This window comes from Gouania willdenowi, chromosome 15 (genome assembly GCF_900634775.1).
Source record: "Gouania willdenowi chromosome 15, fGouWil2.1, whole genome shotgun sequence".
Classification (NCBI taxonomy): Eukaryota; Metazoa; Chordata; class Actinopteri; order Blenniiformes; family Gobiesocidae; genus Gouania; species Gouania willdenowi.
The window spans coordinates 28,354,782-28,376,581 of NC_041058.1; the positions used below are offsets into that span (position 1 = coordinate 28,354,782).

General features: G+C 40.4%; 1 protein-coding gene across 1 annotated transcript; it reads left to right on the forward strand.

Annotated features, from left to right (window-relative positions):
* Positions 1-511: 511 nt before the first annotated feature.
* LOC114476991 (uncharacterized) lies at positions 512-3,302 on the forward strand. Its single transcript, XM_028469014.1, has 2 exons — positions 512-695; positions 2,615-3,302. The coding sequence occupies exons 1-2, from the start codon at positions 667-669 to the stop codon at positions 3,300-3,302; spliced, it is 717 nt and encodes a 238-aa protein (XP_028324815.1). The 5' UTR covers positions 512-666.
* Positions 3,303-21,800: the final 18,498 nt, after the last annotated feature.

Here is a 21,800-nt window from a genome sequence, read left to right on the forward strand (position 1 = left end):
ATGATCTGAATTGAAAAAAAAAAAAAAAAACAGTGATTGCGATTTTACAAAGAAAAAACTGTGATTTTTTTTTTTTTCCTTATTGCCCCCCTCCAAAAAAATTTTTTCTTTGTAAAATCGCAATAACTGCTTTGTTTGTTTGTTTGTTTGTTTAAAATGAATTATTTGTCATTTTGTTTTCTGAAATGTTTTGTTTTCCTTTAAACGCAATTGTTGAGCTGAAAAAACTGTGTTGACCAATCAGATGAGAGGTTGGGTTGCCTGGGGAACAAGCCTAACTGTCCATTACTAACAGTCCACTTTTATTTTTATTTTTTTTATTTTATTTTTTTTTAAAGGATTTTTTGGGCTCTAGTGGCCTTTATATGACAGTTGCTTGACAGGAAAGGGAGAGCAGGGAATGACACGCAGCAAAGGGTCCCGGGACTGGCTGCAGGTGAGGAACTACAGCCTCCATTTATGGGGCGGGCGCTCAACCCACTGAGCTAAACACCACCCCACAGTCCACTTTTATATTCAGTTGCTCATCATCTCTGTGAGTAACAGCACCATTTTTGTGGAGCTCTTCAAACAAATTTTCTACAACTGTGTTGATCAGACGACATCTTGTGGTGAAACCACATTTCTACCAGTGGAAACAGGAAACTGGACGAACTGGATGAAAAAATGACGGCCCAGCAGCATCAGCTTGAAAGGTAAGACATTTTTTTATGAATTCATTTTTTTTTTTATTTATATTTATTTTTTGGGAGGGGCTAAAATCAAATATTTATAGCTATTTCCTTCATAATTTTGTAAATATTTATTTAAAAAATGGTCCAGCCTCACTTCCAAATGTTTTGTAGTAGTTCAGAAAGACTCCACATGTTGGAGAAATAATGAAAACGTATGATTTATACCAGTGTTTCTCACATCGGGGGGTACGTGTACCCCTAGGGGGTAGGCAATGGCACTACAGGGAGTACTTGAGAGAGAGTAAAATTAACAATAGAAAGCATTGAAAAATGGGGTTTTATGAGGTTTATTTCTAGTTAAAATTTATCATACTAAATTTTACCGGAAACTCACAAAACGACATTAATAACACACAAAATATGAGAAAAATATACAAAAGGACAAACAAACACACACACACAAAGAGAGAAAATGACTTACTATTACCAGCTAACACACAAAACAACAACAAATACACCAGTATTTAAAATAACTAACTGCGCTAGGAAGCGCCGTTTGTTTTTCAGTAACAGGGTAATCTAACTAATAAACTTTTTACGCCATTACAACTCCGTTAATGTTAATGAACATTAAATGCGGTGAGTTACATGTATTGATTGAATAAACTGTGATCAGAAAGATCCCCTGGCTTCATATGCAGCTATAGTGAAGAGGTGGGTTAAAAACAAGGTGAGCGATTATGATTGGCTAAGACGGCGTCATGTTTCATGGTAGCCAATCAGAGACAGTGTTTTTACACATGTGGCAGCACACACACAACCACTACAGATTTGATGAAGAATCAGAGATGACGAGCATGGAGCATTCCGATGAAAAGTTGTTATTTTTAAGGTGGCGATACAAATACTACTTTAATTTAATTGTGGTCAAAGGCGAGAACGTGAATGTGAAGTGTACTTTATATCCAGGAGTGAAGACTTTCTCCACATCCGTTGTAAGTAACTAGAATTTAATGAAGCACCTCACAATGACACACGATTTTTTTTTTGCTTCTTCTTTGTTTTTGTTTTTTTTAAGTATCGCAAATAGTTACTTTCCTTGTTAATGAGTTACTTTTATTATAGAGTAATTAAGTTACTAACTCAGTTACTTTTTGGATCAATTAGTGAGTAACTATAACTAATATTAATAGTTATAATTACGATATAATATTACTGTTTTAAAGTAACGTTCCCAACACTGAAAGACACACAAAATAAGAGAAAAATATAGTGGATAATAAAAAAAAAATAAACAGACAAACAACAACAATATGACACTAAAAACACACAAAATGATGTTAGAAATGATATTGATTAGTTATTAATATTAATTTTTTTTTTTTTTTTTTTCAGTTCATGTTCTAATCATTAGAACATGAACTGAAAATACAAGGGTCAGTCTTGGTCCCACGTGATGAGGGAGATGATCATAAATGGTCAAATCTATAGAAATCAATCTATTCAGGAGGCACTAAATACTGTTTCATTCTATTTATTTTCAAAATGAGATTCTTTCAAATTTGTGTTATCACTGATTATTTCCATCATTGTGCTTTATAGTTGTTTTTTCACAGAGTTCTGAATAAAATGTTGTAGTCAGATAAAAGGGTGTACTTGGATTCAGAAATAAGAGAAAAGGGGTTCTTGAGTCAAAAAAGTTTGAGAACCACTGGTTTATACTGTATGAAGTAATGACCTGTAGCCATTGGAGAGAAAAAGAATCTCAGAGCTGACTTTTAATTAGAATTTTCAATCTGAAGTGAGGCTTAACTCGTAACTGGAACTACACACTTCCAGCTAATAAGATGATAAAACATGGACAGGCTAAACGACAATGATGAGTACTTTTTTGTATTTATTTTCATGAATCCTAACCTGATTCCATGTCTATGTTACAGATCACAGAGAAAGGACAAAGTGTGGATAATCGGCTCCAGTTACATCCGGCGGGGCGAGGAGGCTGCACTAAAGTTTTTTGGTGACAATTTGGGACTGGATGCCAACGTGCACTGGTTTGGAAAAGGAGGGATGAGGTGGGAAGGAGTTCTTCCTTGTTTTTATGCTCAGCTTTCCACCCAGGGACCCCCTGACATCCTCCTGGTTCACGCCGGAGGAAACAACCTGGGCATAAACAGTGCAAATAGTCTGGCCTACACTATTAAAGAGGACTTGACCAAATTGCACATTAAATTCCCTGCAATGAAGATCCTCTTCTCCTCCATTAATGAACGCAGATCCTGGAGGTACGGGAAGCTGTCCCAGATCATCAGGGACAGAAAAACCATCAATCATTTTGTCAAGAGGACGTCTGTCTGTTTCAAAGGAGACGTTGTTGAACATCCTCTCCTGCGATTCTACAAACGAGCACTGTTTATTTCAGATGGAGTTAATTTCTCTGATGAGGGAAACCAATTATTCTTGTCAAGCATCCGCTCCACCCTCCAGAACTTTCTAAAGGAGTCAAAAATAGCAACAAGGACCATCTCTGGGGCAACTATGCCAATAAGGACATTCTCAGTGACAAAAAGCAGTACAGCAACCGTCTCTGGACATAAAAAGAACATTACACCAATCAGCTGGCCTTAAGCATGAGGAGGAGGAGGAGGGGGGGCTGGTTGTGGTCACCTGGTGGCACCCCCACCCCTTTTGTACAATACTGCTTATCTACTGCCCACCCAAATCTATGAGGTGCCAAGTGTAAAAATGACCCATTATTGTTTTTCTTGTAAAACTATTGAAAAAAAATAATAATAATGAAATTTATATCATCTATTGTCATATTGAGGAAAAAAATAGAGAGATGAATATTGGTCCATATCACACAGGCCTAATGTAACCAAAGCAGTAACATTTTATCTTGTAAAGAATATGATTGTCTAAACTGTGTGAAATGAGGCATTCAAACACTGCTTAAAGTAGGATTTTATTAATATGATTGTATTTCCTCAATAACAAATATAAATCACTAGACTGATATGCTGCCTTGTTATGTAGCAAGTGTTGCTAATGCTAATGCTACACCACTTTAGTTAAACAAAGTAAAAAGACTGGGATTAAAATAACTTGTCTTGTAATTACCTTGTCCTAAATGATCTTTTATTCCTTTTTTTTCCATTTAGGGCGATGATTTTAAGAAGGTTTTATTAAAATAACTTTAAAATAGTCTAAATGATTTGAGTGAAAAAAATTGTGATAAGATCGTGATTTCACAAAGAAAAAATCGTGATATGATATTTTTCCCATATCGCCCACCCCTATGTTAAATCTAAATGTTTAAATCTAAATATATATGTTATATATCATATCTAAATGCTTAATCTTATATCTAAATATTAAATCTAAATCTAAATGTTGTACCTAAATATTTCGCACATATGCTAATTGACCCCGCCCCTTGTAACCTCAACCATTACACAAGCAGAGAGACACACAGCCGCTCCCACACGCCCTTTCACCAATGCCTGCCTGGGTGATATGCACTCGATCTCCACCGCCGGGAGAGAACCAGCCATACATATCACCCAGGCAGGCATCGGTGAAGAATCTAGACATTTAGATTTAATGTTTAGATATAGGATTTCGTGGCTCAACTAGTCTGGAACACTCGGATGGACTATCCTTCTATCATATTCTGTTTGTCCCTCTGTTCACTAACCCAACCAGTTGAAGCGGATGGCTGCCACCTCTGAACCTGGTTCCGCTGGAGATTTCTTCCTATAAAAAAAAAGGAGTTTTTTCTTCCCACTGTCGCTAAATGCTTGTTCATGTGGATCTTGTTGGGTTCTTTCTTCTTTTTTACTATGGACTTTATATTTTGTTCGGCGCTTTGAGATGACTTTGTTGTATTTTGCGCTATATAAATAAAGTTGAATTGAGTTGAATTGAATTTAGATATAGATTTAACATTTAGATATAACATATACCATTTAAGATTTAAATATTTAGATTTAATGCTTTTTTTTCCTTTAAGTGGTTAAATGTTGATAAATGTAGGAACATGTGCTAAATATGAGAAAAGTGAGATAAATAATGAAAATCTGTTCGCTACAACTTTTATACTACATTTTTACACTTGGTACCCCCATTCAAATCTACATAGCTTTCATCCGCGAGATACAAGACCTCCTTTCCATCTTTTGCTCAACATCTGCACAGAGGGAACTAAACAGAGGGATGACTCTGATGATGAAATCTCTGAGAAAACTTTATTTGCATCTCCTTCATTCTCATTCTTGTGTAAAAAAGTTGATTTTCTAATTAGAATTGCTGTTAATAAATATTTTGTAATAAATACAGTGTGTTTTGCTGGGTTTTTTTCAGGTTAGTTTTATCTTTTCAGTGAATCTTCTATACCACTTCACCACTTTTGTTACTGCAATCATTTTAAAAGGTTGTAAATCTAGTGCATGTAAACTTTAGCTTGAATCAGGGTTGGAGTCAATTACATTTTAAAATTACAATTACGCATTCAATTATCCATGTTCAATTACAACGCAATTATGATTATGTTGATGGGCATTTTTTCCAATTACAATTAAAACTAGAACTACAAGCAGTTATGAAAGGGGGCCAATCCTTCCCGCACGACTCGGCCCACAGGTTTCATGGATACAGTGGAAGTTTGTCACAAAGGTTGACGGGCTCGTGGCGAGCGGCAGGACACAAGCCAACGTGACATTTGCCGTGAACAGGTGGATATGAAGTTTTGGAAGATGTGATTTAAAGTGTGAAAGTGACAAGGCAAAATGCGTTTGCACTCATTTTAGCATCACCTAGTGGTGCACTTTTTGGTATGGGTGATCTGTGTGCTCTTCTATAGTTATCCTGTAAATTTCACAGCCCTCAACATATTACTTAAGCTGAAATAAGGGTTTGTTTGTTTATATGTTATGATGTAATAAGCCATGCCCACTTTGACCAATCGCAAATAAATTTGAGATATGGCCTCAGGAGGCACCCAAGATCATACCCACCAAATTTGGTAAAAATTGGTATTGCCATTTAAGAAATACATATATTCCATTATTGCAGCGCCCCCTAGTGGCGTAAAATATTTAAATTTTGCTTATACCCTTACAGTCACATGCCAACAAAGGATCTCAGACTTGGTGTTGTTAGCATTTATTTTGACCCGGATATGCAACAGTTATGTATTTTTATAGCTAGCTAAAAAAATTTACTCAGTAAATATTCGCGCATATTTTGAGCCAACAAAATTATTTCATCAACTTTAGATCAGGTCCAACTGAAGACTCTACGTGCAAAGTTTTATGCCGATTAGACAAAACCCCAAGGAGTAATTCGAAAAAAGTATGTTTTTGATATGTAGTGACTTACAAAGAGCAATGTGCTGTGGGAGTGGACGCGGCCTATGTCAGAAGATGCAAATCTATGTAGGGAACATGTGGATATTAATTTTATGAAGATGTGAATTAAATTGTGAAAGTTAAAGGCCAAAATGTGTTTGCAATTATAGCGCCACCTAGTGGCTCAATTTTTGGTATGGGTGGTCTGTGTGGTCTTCTATATCTACCCTGTAAATTTCGCTGCCCTCAACATAATTATTCAGCAGTAATAAATGTTTGTTATGATGTTGTTAGCCACGCCCACTTTGTGCCATTTAGGAGATATACATTTCTCATAATTGCAGTGGCCCCTAGAGGCCTAATTTTTTTAAATTTGGCTCATACCCCCACAGTCTCATGGCAACCAAGGATCTCTAAATTGGTGGTGTTAGCAATTATTTTGACGAATATATGCAACAGTTTGCGTTTTAATAGCTGGCTAGAGAACTTTACTCGTTAATATTTTGCGCATATTTTGCCTGAACAAAATTTATTGCTGAACTGTAGATCAGGTCCAAATGAAGACTCTACGTGCCAAGTTTCATGCCGATTGGACAAAATCCCAAAGAGGAATTTGAAAAAGTAGGTTTTTGATATGTAGTGATTTACAAAGAGCAATGTGCTGTGAAGTGGGCGTGGCCTATGTCAGAAGATGCAAATCTATGTAGGGAACATGTGGATATAAATTTTATGAAGATGTGAATTAAATTGTGAAAGTTAAAGGCCAAAATGTTTTTGCAATTATAGCGCCACCTAGTAGCGCAATTTTTGGTATGGATGGTCTGTGTGGTCTTCTATATCTACCCTGTAAATTTCACTGCCCTCAACATAATACTTCATCAGAAATAAATGTTTATTTATTTATGTGATATGATGTAATAAGCCACGCCCACTTTGACCAATCGCGAATAACTTTGAGATATCACCTCAGGAGGGACCCAAGATCATACCCTCCAAATTTGGTAAATATTGGTCTTGCCATTTAAGAGATATAAATATTCGTTATTTGTAGCGCCCCCTAGTGGCCTACATCATTCAAATTTGGCGCATACCCTCACAGTCACATGCCAACTATGGATCTCAGATTTGGTGTTGTGTTCTTTCCTCTGATGACAGCCTTGCCGGTTTCCCATAGTAAGGACGGTGACACTTCCAGAGAATCGTTTGTTAATAGAAAGTCCTCCCATTCTTTTCAGATTCATCTGTAATCATCGGAGGTGACTTCAATCTGACACTCAACACATCATTACACAGATCCAGTAAGTGCCCAAATACAAAACCATCTCGATCTGCTAAAGTATTAATGAATTACATGGAAGATCTTGGGATAGGAGACGTATGGAGACTGAACAACATAACTGAAATAGAATACACCTTCTTCTCCCCTCTGCATAAATCCTTCTCCCGAATTGACTTCTTTCTTTCAAATAATTCTGTTGCACATAAGATTTCCTCTAAAATACATCCTATAATCATTAGCGATCATATCCCTCACCCTGAAGTGTGACTCTAATCAGAAATTACCCTCTCTATGGCGCTTTAATACTTCATTACTTTATGACAGCGAATTTGGAAAAAATTCTAAGAAAAAAATGGGAGGACTTTCTATCAAGCACAATCATATACTGTTTTTTGGAGGCAGTGTGCTGGATCAAAAAGGTCCAAGGATGCTATGAAAAAAGGTCCGTACAACTGCGTGGTTAGCTCCCAATTTCTGTTTTATTTTACACCAAAACGTGATGTTTCGGGCTGACCACCCTTCATCAGACATGAGTTGCAGTCTTTAGGCACACCTGTTTTTTTTATAGTATGCATGATTGAACAGGCTAATCACATGATACATGTTAGTGTCATTTATCTTACATATATTTATAGTCACCATGTGTATTAACTTTATACACTATAAATATACACTACATATATAGAAAAATATAATATATATATATTTTCAAAATGTATTACACTAATTATAAATATAACATTCTTAGGCTACAATTTTACATTTATGATCATACAAACATCAGGGTATCCATAATATTGTATGGAAATATTGTACTTTGTTATGTAGGTGTGTCCTAGACTAATCTTAATATGGTGTAGTGACCACAGTTACAAATACAGAAACATATGAGTGAATTACAAAATAAACACTGCAGTGATGGTCCACTAGAAAAGAGACAACATAACACCGGAGTATGAATGCTTATAATGAACATAGTATTGATGTTACCACCTCTTTTGGGTAAGTGGACTTGTTCGATACCAGTGTATTTAAGAGTACTGACATTATGTTGTGCTTGAGTGAAATGGGTTGCCACAGGACTTCTTTCATCACAATTACGAATGTTTGAACGATGTTCGGAGATTCTATTCTTTCAAGGTCTTGTTTTACCAAAATATGCAAGGCCACAAGGGCACTTCAGCATATATATCATGTTACTGGTACTGCATGTGATAATCCCTCTGATATGAAATATTATCCTCGGATGTTTGAACATCTTTGTTTTTTGGGTGAAGTTGCATTGAGTGCAATGGTCACAGCGATAATTCCCTTCCAGTACTTGTGAAAGAAAACTAGGTTGGGTGAGTGAAGGTAAGTCCGCTCTTACCAGCATGTTCTTTAAATTGGGTGGTCTTTTTAAGACAATGCGAGGGGGTTCGGAGAGATCTTTCAAGTTTGGGTCGGACTAAATTATATGCCAGAGTTTATTAATAATCCGTTTGAAGTCTTTTCTTAAAGGAGAATTATCAATGATGCAATTGACTTTGGAATCTGTTGTTTTATTTTTTACATGTTGTAGGCAGTCCATTTGTGAAAGTGAGTCAAATTTTTTATGAGCTCTAGAAACCCATTTGTCTTTATATTGTCTTTCCTTGGAGCTTCTGGCCAGATAATTTGCTTGTGTTTGATAGTCAGGGTCTGTACTACATATCCGGCGAATGCGATTAAATTGTGAGATGGGTAAGCTCTTTTTTTTTTTGTAATACTTTTTATTGAATTTTACAATAATGACATGACAATAATGAATAATTACAATACAAATAATGACAATCAAACAGATAACACCCCCCCTCCCTCCCCCAGACAGTCACACAATAAAAGAGCACAAAATTACAGAGGTAATAATAAAAATAATTAGTTTGAAGCGGCATGTAAAGAAATAAAGCAAAAATAAAGAATAATGAAAATAATAATAATGATGATGATAAACTGTTAGCCTTGAGAGTGCTAATATATCTCCAGCCCACTATATGTACATTTTAGGGTAACCAGTCATCAGAACCATCATGTAAAGGTCATTGGAAGGGACTTCCACTTAGAGAAGACTCCTCCCTTGAGAAGCAAATTCTTCAGGTCTGCAGGTAAATAATCTAGAAAAGGTGTCTAGATCTTTAGAAACAGATCATCTTTCCCCTTTAAGACAGCCTGTAATCTTTCATGAGGGAAGGTGCCAAACACCTCTCTGTACTTAAGGGTAACACTCGGTGGAGAATCTCTAATCCAATTGTGCAAAATGCATTTCCGGGCAATTACAAGGAGCTTCTCAAGAAGTTTGTAATGTATAGCAGGAAGGCATAGTACCCTAGAGGGAAGGCCAAGGAGGAAAACGCCGGGGTCTTTATTAATCTTTAATTTAATGGTGAGTGGTGGCCTAGTGGTTAAGGACGCTGGGCTTGTAATCGGAGGGTTGCCGGTTCAAGCCTCACCTGGGCCATCACTGTGGGATGTTGAGCAAGTCCCTTAACCCCGAACAGCTCCCCAGGCGCCGCAAAATGGCTGCCGTCTGCTCCTCAGGGATGGGTTAAGTGCAGAAGACAAATTCCAATAATGTACTAACATTACATGGCCAATTAAAGGCGAAAGCCCGATTTAATCTTAATCTTAATCTTAATAATCCCATTTATCTCCTTGGAAATAAACGTCCAAAATCTGGAGATCATCTTGCACTCCCAAAAGCAATGAAAGTATGTTGCCCTATCAGTGCAGCACTTAATACATAAAGGGGAAAAGGAATAATTCATTTTGTGCAAGATGACGGGGGTGATATGAAGTCTGTGAAGTATGTACCTGTATCCCTATATCCCGCCAGAAGAACACGGATGAGCCAATGCCAGCAAGAAAATCCGGATTATGGGTTATAGGGGAGAGCAAAGATTTAATATTTTTCCTTCCCATGTATTTATTTAAATCGTGCCATACCCTGACACTGTTGTATATAATAAGGTTACTCTTAACCTCTGGGTTTATCTTGCTTGCATCACAAGTAACCAAGCTCCAGGGGGAGTGCGGGAAGCATGCCCAAGAGTCAATACAAGTCTCTCTTTTAAGATATGCATGTAGCCATAGCCAGCAATGGCGTGCGTGACAGGCCCAGTTATAAAATATCAAGTTCGGCAAGAGAAGCCACCCATATCTGTGGGTAGTTGCAAAATCTTGAGCTTCTGCCTTGGTTTTTTGCCATGCCAAATAAATTTTGAAAATGTTTTTTCTAAATCCTGATTAGTTTTCTTAGTTATGTACAGGAGGAGCATCTGAAGGGAATATAGTAAGCGAGGGAGGACATTCTTTTTGATGAGACTAATCCGATCCATCAGAGACAGTGGAAGTTTGTGCCAACGCTCCAAATCCTTTTTAGTTGATAAGCAAATTGGGGTAAAATTTAATTTCAACATATCCTTCAAATCGGGGGACACTTTTATTCCGAGATATGTAAAACCGTTAACAGTCCACTTAAAAGGAAAAGGGAGTGATAAATGGTTCGGATCCATTTTAAGAAAGTCCCCTCTAGTCCCAATCTCCCCAGTACATCAAACAGGTAGCCCCATTCGACCCGGTCGAAAGCTTTTTCAGCATCTAGGGAGATGGCCAGAGCTTTCTGTTTCTTCTGTTAGGTAAACTGTACAACATTCAAAAGCCTTCTCACGTTGCTAGTTGAGAAGCGCCCATGAACAAAGCCTGTCTGGTCTGAGTTAACAAGAGTCGGAAGTAAGTCTTCCAACTGCCTGGCAAGAAGTTTTGAGAGCAGCTTACTATCAACAGATAGACTGATAGGCCTATAAGACCCACACACATCAGGTGGTTTGTCCTTCTTCAAAATTACAGAAATATTGGCAAGGTTTAAGGTGGGGGGAAGACGGACCCTGCCAAAAGAATCTAAAAACATGTTTGTTAGGGGGCCAGTCAATATCTTACCAAATGTTTTATGAAATTCAGGCCCGAAAACGTCCGGTCCAGGGGCCTTGCCATCCTGAGAGTGGATATAGCCTCTGAGACTTCATCCTTGCTTATCGGCCGACACAGAGCAGCCTGTTGTTCATCGGATAAAGACGGGAGCCTTATCTTATTCAGAAATTCTGCTCTGGTCTCTTCAGGAGATGTACATTCGGAGCTATAGAGGTCTTTGTAGAACAATCTCATTACTTTATTTATATCAGCTAATTTAAGGTGCCTAGACCAATTTTTTTTTTATCAAAGATTACATTTAACTCAGTTCTATTGCGAGCAAGGCGTGCGAGCAACCTACCGGGTTTATTGCTGGACTCATACAATCTGTGTTTTGCAAAGAAAATTTGTGTCTCCGCTTTCCTGGTTAATAACTGATTCAAGGCAGATCTGACAGCTTAAAGTTGTTTTTTCAGATAACTACTACCAGTTTGCTTGAATTACGTTTCTAAGTCAGCTACATTTTTTTCCAAATCTAATTGTGTCTTAAGAGCCTCTTTTTTCTGTGCTGATGTGTAGGATATAATAACTCCTCCTATGTATGCCTTCCCAGATTCCCACAGAACAGAAGGGCTTATATCTGGAGTTTTGTTTATGGCTATAAAGTGCTCCCATTCAGTAGTGACATAGTCAACAAACCATGATTGGTTAATAAAGTCGGGTTCAGCCGCCAGTGTCTGCAAACTGGGTCTTATGGTTTTATCGAGAGTGAAAGGCAGGCTGCGATGTAGGAGAACAGCAACCCCCTACTTTTTGAGTTATATGAGGAGTAGAACACCTGACCCACCCAGCTCCTCCTTAATTTAATATGCTCTAAATCTGTAAGGTGGCTTTCCTGGAGAAAGGCTACCTGACAATTTTCTTTCATAAAGATAAGCTAGAATCTTTTGGCGTTTAATGACATGGTTAATACCTTTCACATTGAGTGAAACGACCATAAGATCACTCATTCAGCAGAGAGAGAAGTAGGATAAAATAATAATAATGAAAAATTAAATTAAAAAATAGAAGTACACAGATAGCGGAGTTATAATGCACTTGGTTGACAAATGGGATGTAATATCAATCAATCATCAATCAATCTTTATTTGTATAGCGCCAAATCATAACCAATGTAATAAAATACATGCACAAATAAGCAAGAAATAACAGAATTAATAAGACTGTCTGTGACAACCCATCCCCAAACGATGGATTGCATCCCGATGTAGAACCCCCTAAAACAAGAACAAAAACCAGCCAAATGGCAAACAGTTCCCTGGGACAGGTGAAGCTGAGCTCTCTCCACCGCAGAGAGAACGCAAACCCATCAGCGGCAGGCTTATCCGTCCTACAACTAGGCCGTTCCCCACATCCCTCCCGCCCCGTGCCGACTTATAACAACAACATGATGAAACCCCAGTCTGTATAATGTAGCGCATTTTCACAAAGAAATACAGGGAAAAAAAAAAAAAAACAGACAGCGCACAACAGATGCTCTTCCCAGCACCTCCCCTTTAGCCTAAATAGGTAGGCTAAGTGCAATGAGAGAAGGAAAATAATAACAATAAGAAGCCTGCTCTGGCAAACTAATGTCTTTACAGTCATGTACGCACCTTGTGATTCTCTTCTTCGGATAAAGAGAGGGGGAAGGAGTCAGAAATTGTGTCTCTTGGAGCGCTGCCGTCTGCACAGTCATTCGGGTCCATTCTTGCTCAGAAAGTTGTCCGCCTCCTCACGGTTTTTGAAAGAGTGTTCCTCTCCGTTGAAAGTGAAGTATAAGGTGGCCGGATAGCGCATTTGGAATCGTATTCCCCTTCGGATAAGCCGCTCACACGTCCCGTTGAACTGCCGCCTGGCATCCCTCACCTGCCCCGAGAAATCCTGGCGGATGTAAACTTTGCTCCCCTGGTAGGTGAGCTCACCTTTTTCTCTGGCCGCTGTAAGAGTCCGCTGTTTGTCATTAAAAGTTGTGAAGTTTAATAATGACAGGTCTGTTGTAATTTGTCTTCGGCGGCCCAAGGGCTCTGTGCGCCCTGTCAATCTTAACCGTCCCTCGCTTGGTCTCCAGTCCGAACGTATTTGGGAGCCAGGTTTCAAAAAACTTAATTGCCTGTCGACCTTCTGTACCTTCTTTGAGACCGATGACTCTTATATTCTCTCTGCGGCTCCTATTTTCACTGTCCTCGGTTCGGTCAGTTAAGAACTTAACTTTTTGTTCAAGTTCAGCGACTCGGTTCTCCAGGGACGTGGTGCGGTCATCGCCTACGGAAATGCGGCTCTCAGCCTCAGTTATCCTTTTAACGTTGTCCTCAATGCGGTTCCCCATTCTGTCCAAAGTGGACTGCAGCTCGGCAAACTTCTGCTCCATGAGGGCACTGAGTTTCTCCGTAACATTCTGGGCAATAGCGGTTGCAACATTTTCCTCCGCCGACACGCTGTCGCCATTATCCGAATTCGCATCCATGCTGGCCATGTGTGTCGGTTTTTTTTTTGCTTTAGTGCGTGATTTCTTCGATGTTTCTCATAAATAACTTTTCCTATCAGCTCCGGACATAGTTGGAAACAAAAATCACCGAGGTAGCTGGGGTTTAATCAGTAGAAATGTAGAAAAAACGGCATTTAGGGCAGGAGGCCTGTGGAGTGGATCCTCTCACTCTGACTGCATCACGTAAGCTCTTTTTCAAGGGCACTGGGTGAAAAGAGCGCCATGAAGAATTGAGTTCCTGTCAGTACTCTTTCTGAATAGGTTAGAGCCAAGTGTGTTACCCTATTTATACGTAAGAATGTCTAAGAATTTCATTTGATTGGCACTGTGTTCCATGGTGAATTTAAGGTGATAATTGTTTGTGTTTACAAAGCTGTGGAACTCTTTAAGTTGTTGAACAGAGCCTTTCCAGATGAAAAAAATATCATCGATGTACCTCTTCCAGTTCATGATGTTCACAAGGTGTGGGTTCAAACTCTCATTGAAGATGATGATGTGTTCAAAATGTCCAACTAAGAGGGAGGCAAAGCTTGGAGCCATTTTGGAGCCCTTGCTGGTGCCGGACAACTGAAGGTAAAAATCAGATTGAAACATAAAATAATTGGAGGTTAGAACTAGATTAATGAGTTCAACAATGCAGGTGGTGCGTACGGTGGGTACGTGGGTTCAGAAAGAATTCAGAGGCACTAAGTCCACCCTGAAACGAGACGTGTATACAATGATTCGATGTCCATGGTCACTAAAAAATGTTCTGAAATTTCTTTGTAGTAACTTTAAAAATTCCATGGAATCTTTAACATATGATGGCAGTGAGATAACCAAAGGTGTGTTGTCAACAAAAGCTGAGGAGGGGTTTTCAAAATGGCGGCGTGAAGTAAAGTCGGGCTTGGGAGTACCAGCGCAGAATTTTACAATTTGTATCTTAAAACCCACTTATTAGCAGCAAGACTGTAATTTTTGCATTGCCTAAACTTACAATGAGCATCAATAGCTACTTTTTAAGGCAGTCTGACGGCAGGCTACGCAATAAAAGCCCTGTGTCTGACGCAGCTGGAGCTTCCAATAGTGAGGCTAATGAAGAGGCTAACATTCCTGCTAGCGACACAGAGGCTATGACTCCGGCACTTCAGGAGGTGATTCGCGCCGTAACAGCAAACCTGACTAAAGTTTTTGAAGACAAGTTTGAGCCAATATCCCAGCTCCTGCAGTCTCAGCAGGAACAGCTGCAGAGTCACGAGACGCGCATTAACGAGGCCGAGACGCGGATCTCGGCCATAGAGGATGCCTCTGCGCCCATACACACCATGGTTAAGTCGCTGGAGAAAAAGGTGGCACAGCTGGAGGAATACGCCGATAGTCTGGAGAACCGAGGCAGACGCAAGAACATCCGAATTCTTAATATCCCGGAGCGGGCGGAGGGCGGCGATCCCACGCTGTTTTTTGAGAGTTGGCTCCCCAAACTTTTGAATATCGAGACGAAGACGGGCCGCATCAAAGTGGAGAGAGCACACCGCACAGGACCGCTCACAGCCCGGGACCAGAGACCGCGTCCGGTCGTGGTGAGACTTCACAACTACCAGGATAAGCAAAAAATTATGACCGCGTCGTGGGAGAAAAGTAAGAAGAAGCAGCCACTGAAACATGGCGATGCAACAGTGATGATTTTTCAAGATTTCTCAGCCGCGGTGGTTCGTAAACGTAAAGGTTTCGATATGGTGAAGAAACGGTTGAAGTCTGTGGGGGCTGTATACAGGATGCTGTACCCCGCCCTACTCAAGGTGACTCATCGTGGGACCACCGGAGTTTTCTCGAATCCGGCTGATGTGGATAAATACCTGGACTCTCTGGGACAATCTGAGGTTGAGAACTCTCCGGACTAAAACGTGTCTCCATGATGCTCGTGAGCTACCTCCGTATTTCTGTGAGTAGCAGTCTGCTGCACGCTGACATATTTCACACGCATTAAAATGACTGAAACGACTATTCATACGTAAGCATTTGTTCGACAACAGTGGGTCGTATTTCTAATATCAATACTCCCTTTTGTAAGCTAGGTTTTTATTTCTTTGTTATTATAAGAGCTTACTCTTGTTGCCAGGAAACCCTTACACTTGTGCTCCTACAGATTAGGAGATTAATAGTGTATTTTGTTCTTTGCCAATGTTAGGCAGTTTTTCTTTCTTTTCCATTTGTTTTGGTGTTCGTAATGTGTTTTTCCGGCCGGTTCTGTTGAATACTTTTACAAATAGACAATATTATGGGATAGTGTTTAAAATAATGTGTGTTTTATATAAGTGAAAAATTAATACCATGTCGACACTGAAAATATGTACTTGGAATGTGAATGGCATTCACACGCCAATCAAACGGAGAAAGGTCTTGAATTATCTTAGGAGGGAACAGGTTCATATAGCCTTGCTACAAGAAACACACTTAGATGATAAAGAACATGCTAAATTACAGCAGGGTGTCTTTCGATATGTTTATTCCTCCTCTTTCTCATCCAGGAGTAGGGGTGTAGCAATTCTAATCAAGAAAAATGTGCCTTTTATACTGGCAGACTGTATTAAGGACACAGGAGGGCGTTATGTGATTGTGAGGGGCATCTTATATGGAGAGGAAGTTGCATTTATGAGTTTGTACTGCCCCCCTGGACAACCGGGGGGCTACGTGGTTTCTGCTTTCACAAAATTAGTTAATCTTAATATTAGGAATTTAGTTGTTGGGGGAGATTTTAATTGCCATTTAAATCCACTAATGGACAAATCCCCAGCAGGTAAGCAACACTTACTACCCCAAGCTAAATTAATTTCAAAGCTATGCGAAGAGCTGGCATTTGTAGATGTGTGGAGGGCACAACACCTGACAGATAAGGAATTTACTTTTTTTTCAAAGGTACATACATGCTATACTCGGATAGACTATTTTTTTGTGCCCAAATCCTTATTGCCATCTATCACATCAAGTTCTATAGGTAGTATAGTTATATCTGACCACGCTGCCGTCTTTATTGAGTGTAGTATTGGGGGTATGTCTGATCGGACCAGTAGGTGGCATTTCGATTCCTCAATATTATATGATAAAAAATTTGCTTCATTTTTTGTGGAGGAATTCAAACAGTTTTTTTCAATCAATGCAGCGTCCACAGACAACCCATCATTGTTATGGGAGACATCTAAAGCTTACTCCAGAGGCCTAATTACCTCCTACACTAAAAGTAAACGACGAAGACAAACAGAACAGAGAATTATATTAGAATCTAAATTAAAGAAAGCTGAACAAGACTACCTCATTAAATCTTCAAATGGCAAACTCAAAGAGATCTCTGCTCTTCGATCCGCACTAGACTGTTTGTTAACAAATGAAGCAGAACGGAAAATGAGATTCGCTAAACAAAAATTATATGAACATGGCGATAAGCCAGGCAGATATTTGGCCTATTTAACAAAAAAAAAGGCAGACTCTCAAAATATTTCTTCAATTAAAGATGTAAATGGCATGCAATTTTTTGACACAGCAAAAATTAATGATACATTTAGAAATTTCTATGAGACACTATATAATTCACAGTTGCATACTAATAATTCTGGTTTAATGGATAGCTTTTTCTCACATCTCGATCTTCCTACATTAACAGAGGATCAAAAATCTTCCTTAGACTCTCCAATATCTAGGAAAGAAGTTTTGGATGCTATTAAAGGATTACAGTCTGGGAAGGCGGCAGGACCTGACGGACTCAGTTCCGAATTCTATAAAGAATTTTTAGATGTATTAGTAGATCCACTTCTAAATATGTATAATGATTCATTTGTAAAAGGCCTATTGCCTGCGTCTTTGAGGGAAGCCAATATTTCACTAATTCTCAAAAAGGAAAAACCACCTGAAGATTGTGCTTCGTATCGGCCAATCTCTCTATTAAATGTCGATTTGAAAATTCTCTCGAAGGTGCTAGCAAAACGTCTGGAAGGACTACTCCCCTTGCTTATCAACCAAGACCAAACAGGTTTCATTAGGGGCCGCAATTCATACAATAACATGCGTAGGTTGCTGAACGTGATACAAATTTTTCAACAAAAGTCAATGCATGGTCTGGTTGCCTCTCTTGATGCTGAAAAGGCATTTGATCGTGTCGAATGGCCTTTTCTGTTTTACACCTTAAATAAATTTGGTTTGGGTAGCACATTTATAAATTGGATTAAGCTTCTCTATAGTAGCCCCTGCTCGGCGGTCCTAACAAACGGTCTGCGGTCTCCCAGCTTTCAGGTTCGGAGGGGTACACGCCAGGGCTGTCCCCTCTCCCCGCTGCTTTTTGCCTTAGCCATCGAGCCTTTAGCGGAAGCTGTGCGAGTCAATACGGACATACACGGTATAGCTATCGGTGAGAGGCATCATAAGATTACTTTGTACGCGGATGATGTCCTTATTTTCTTGACTAGGCCTGAGGTGTCCATTCCCTCTCTTGTTGAGACCATCAGTAGATTCAGTGCCATCTCAGGATACAAAATAAATTTTAACAAATCAGAGGTTATGCCTTTGGGCACTTTAAAAGAAAAACCTAAAATCCCCTCTCCATTCCCTTTCACGTGGTCACCAGAAGGATTTAAATATTTAGGGATCAAAGTAGTACCCAATTTTGATAGAATGTATAAATGTAATTTTATTCCCCTCTTTGATCGTATTAAAATGGACTTTGAGAGATGGAAAAATTTGCCCCTTTCCTGGTTGGGCCGTGTCTCGCTCCTAAAGATGAATGTCCTGCCCCGACTGTTATATCCGATTCAGATGATCCCAATTCTTTTCACACATAAGACAATAAAAACTTTGAATGGATGGATGAGCTCATTCATCTGGGCTGGAAGGAAACCACGTTTAAAAATCTCCACACTATGCCTTCCATCCTCAAAAGGAGGCCTCGACCTCCCAGACATAAGGAAATATCAGCTCAGTGCTCACATGCGTGCTGCAGCTGACTGGGTTCAAAATCCTGTCTCTCTCTGGCTGGATATAGAGGGCTCCATGTCCAAATTCCCTTTGAAGAATTTGTTATTTCTTAAAAAGTTAAAAAATCTGAAGTTGTCCTGCAGTAATCCACTTTCAATTCTCACTGTAAAGGCATGGAAAATAGTTCAAAAATTGGAAGGGCGATCTCAACTGACTTCTTTATTTACACCTCTGTGTGATAACCCTCTCTTTCCACCGGGAACGACTGACTATGGATTTCGGGTTTGGGAATCTAAAGGGATCTCTATTCTCTCAAACTTAATGGACGGACCCTCTATGCTGTCCTTTGACCAAATGGTTGATAAATATCACATCAAGAGACAGGATTTTTTCCGCTATTTGCAAGTGAGAGATTATGTTCAAAAGAAAACTTCATTACTGTCGGACCAATCTGTTTCTGACTTTGAAAAGCAAATATTCTTACCCAAGTTTAAAACCTCTATTAAGTCATCTTATAACATACTTAAAGAGTATTCAAACACTAACATTTCCCATTTGCGAGGGCTGTGGGAGAAAGAATTGGGGATGGAAATTAGTAATGAGGATTGGGACGATGTATGGAGTAATGCTAACTCCCTAAGTGTCTGTAATCGAGTAAAAGCTCTACAATTTAAAATTTTACATCGTGTTCATATCTCTCCCTCCCTACGTCATAAATTTAATTCTGACCTTTCTCCGTTATGCCCCAAATGTAAGATTGAAGTGGGCACTCTTACACATTGTTATTGGGCCTGTACAAAAATACAATATTTTTGGTATGTTGTAAAATGTGAACTAGGGAAAATATTTTCACTTTCTGTTACTACAGAGTGTAATCCATTGACCATGTTACTTGGAATATCTGATGTCACTATCACTGGAAAATATGAAAGGAGACTTTATAGAATGCTTACATTTTGTGCGAGGAAATGTGTCCTTCTGAACTGGATTTTGGATAAAGCGCCATGCAAAGATCAGTGGCATCGGACAGTACTGGAATACGTGTCTCTGGACTACTTAACCTGCAAATTACATGGTAAAGATGATGTGTTTCACAAAATCTGGGACCCTTTTATGTCGTACATTGGTATGGATATTTCCACCCTTTTTTATAGAGGTGCTGTGTGAACCTCTAAGACAACCCCTACAGTATGTTTAACTGCATCTTTCTCTTCTCTGCGTTCGACTATCCCGCCTGTCTAAACTGAGCCGGAATGTTTGTTTTTTTTTTTTTGTTTTTTTTTTTTTGTTGTTAGTTTGTTCTCTGTTTGATCTGCTTTTGTTTTTGCTGTTCTATTATATCTTGTGTTTTTGAAAGCAAAAATCCAATAAACATATTTTGAAAAAAAAAAAAAAAACAAAAGCTGAGATTTTCTCAGTTGAAGAGCCAATAGCAGATACAATTGGTCGGCCAGGGGGCACGTCTGTATATTTTTTATGGATTTTTGGAAGTATGTATATAACAGGCATGATTGGATATTCCACTGACATGTAAGCATGATCTTGTCGGTTTATTTCCTCATTTTCTAGAAATTCAGTGGGATGGCCTTGACCTGGGTGGCTTGCCGGGGTGTTTTGGGTGCCTCTGCACGAGCGTGCGTCCCTTTCGGGTGTTCTCGTGGTCCTTCGGCTGTTTGATGTTGCTTTCCTGCCCCCTCCGTGCACATCTGAGTGGCCCTTGGGGCTGGGGGCCTGCGTGTTTCTCTGTTTGGGGGCGGCGCTTGCGTCCTGGGTTGTTGAGTGGCGGGGTAATGCTGTGGGTTGCTCCGCCGGCCCATCTGGGCGCTTTGGCTTGGTTCCCTAGGGTGCACCCTGCCTTTGGCGGGGTGGGGCTGGTGGCTTGGGGCCCGCTGTCCTCTGAGCTGTGCTGGCGTCGGGGGGGGGGGGTGTCTTGTGTCGGCATGTGGGTGATCGAGGGTGACCTCCGTGGGAAGGGGTGTGGGGTGGCGGCGTCTGGCTGGGGGTGCTTAGGTTAGCTTGCCTATCGGTCCGTGGCTGGCGGGATGGCCCTGCTTGGGCGGTTGGTGGCGTCCTCGCTCGTTGGGAGGGCCGGGGCCGCCTCCAAATATAGGACGTTGTATCGTGGTGCCTGTGCTGGCACTGGCCTCTCTCCTGCTCGGCCGCTCCCTGCTTTGGCGGGGTGGGCCGCCCTGGGGCTGCGGGGGTCACCCCCTGGCCGCTGGGGGATGTGGCTGGTGCCCGGCTGCGCCCCCACGCCCCGCCAGGCCGGCACTGCCCGGAAAGACCCCGCAAAGAGAGCTCCGAGCAACATTCCCCCCACGCCCCCAGAGACCCACCACCCCGCTAAGCCCGACCATCCTGATGTATTTGCACTCTACACGGCGGCCCAGCCATCAACAGAGGGGCCGGGCCCCCACCTGACAGGCCCAAATGTGTGAAACTACCCACCAACCTATGTATATATACATGTGTATGTGATGCAATAGCTCAGGAGGGTGGAAGTGGTGGTCCCACCCTCCGGGCTCGGCCCGGGGGCTCGCTCTTGGGATCCGGCGTGCCTGGCCAGCTGGCTGGGCTGGTCCTGGTGGGGTCTTCCAGGGAGGGTGGTGCGGGCCTTAGTCAATCATAATCGCTTACCTTGTTTTTAACCCACCACCTCACTACAGCTGAGTAAGATCCGGGGATGCTTTCGGATCACAGTTTATTCAATCAATACATGGAACGCACCGCATTGAACGTTCAGTAACGATAACGGCGTTGTAATGGCGTAAAAAGTAATTAGATTACCCCGTTACTGAAAAAAAAAAAACAACAAGCACATAAGCACAATATGTTCTACTACAACTTCGAATCTCACTCTCACTTTAAAATAATAAATTCTTCCCCACCCTTTCCATTTCATGCATGGAGTTTCTCCACCCTGCTCCCTCCCCCCTCCCACACCACCCCTCACTTAGGTTTAACACTGCTCTCCCTTTTATATCCTCCCTATAATAAAATGTTTCTTACCCTTCCTTAGTGTCCTTTTGTTCAGTTTCTCTTGACAGAGCCACAGAAATATTGAAATATGGACTTAAGTATGACTTGAGGAATGCTTCAAACATAAG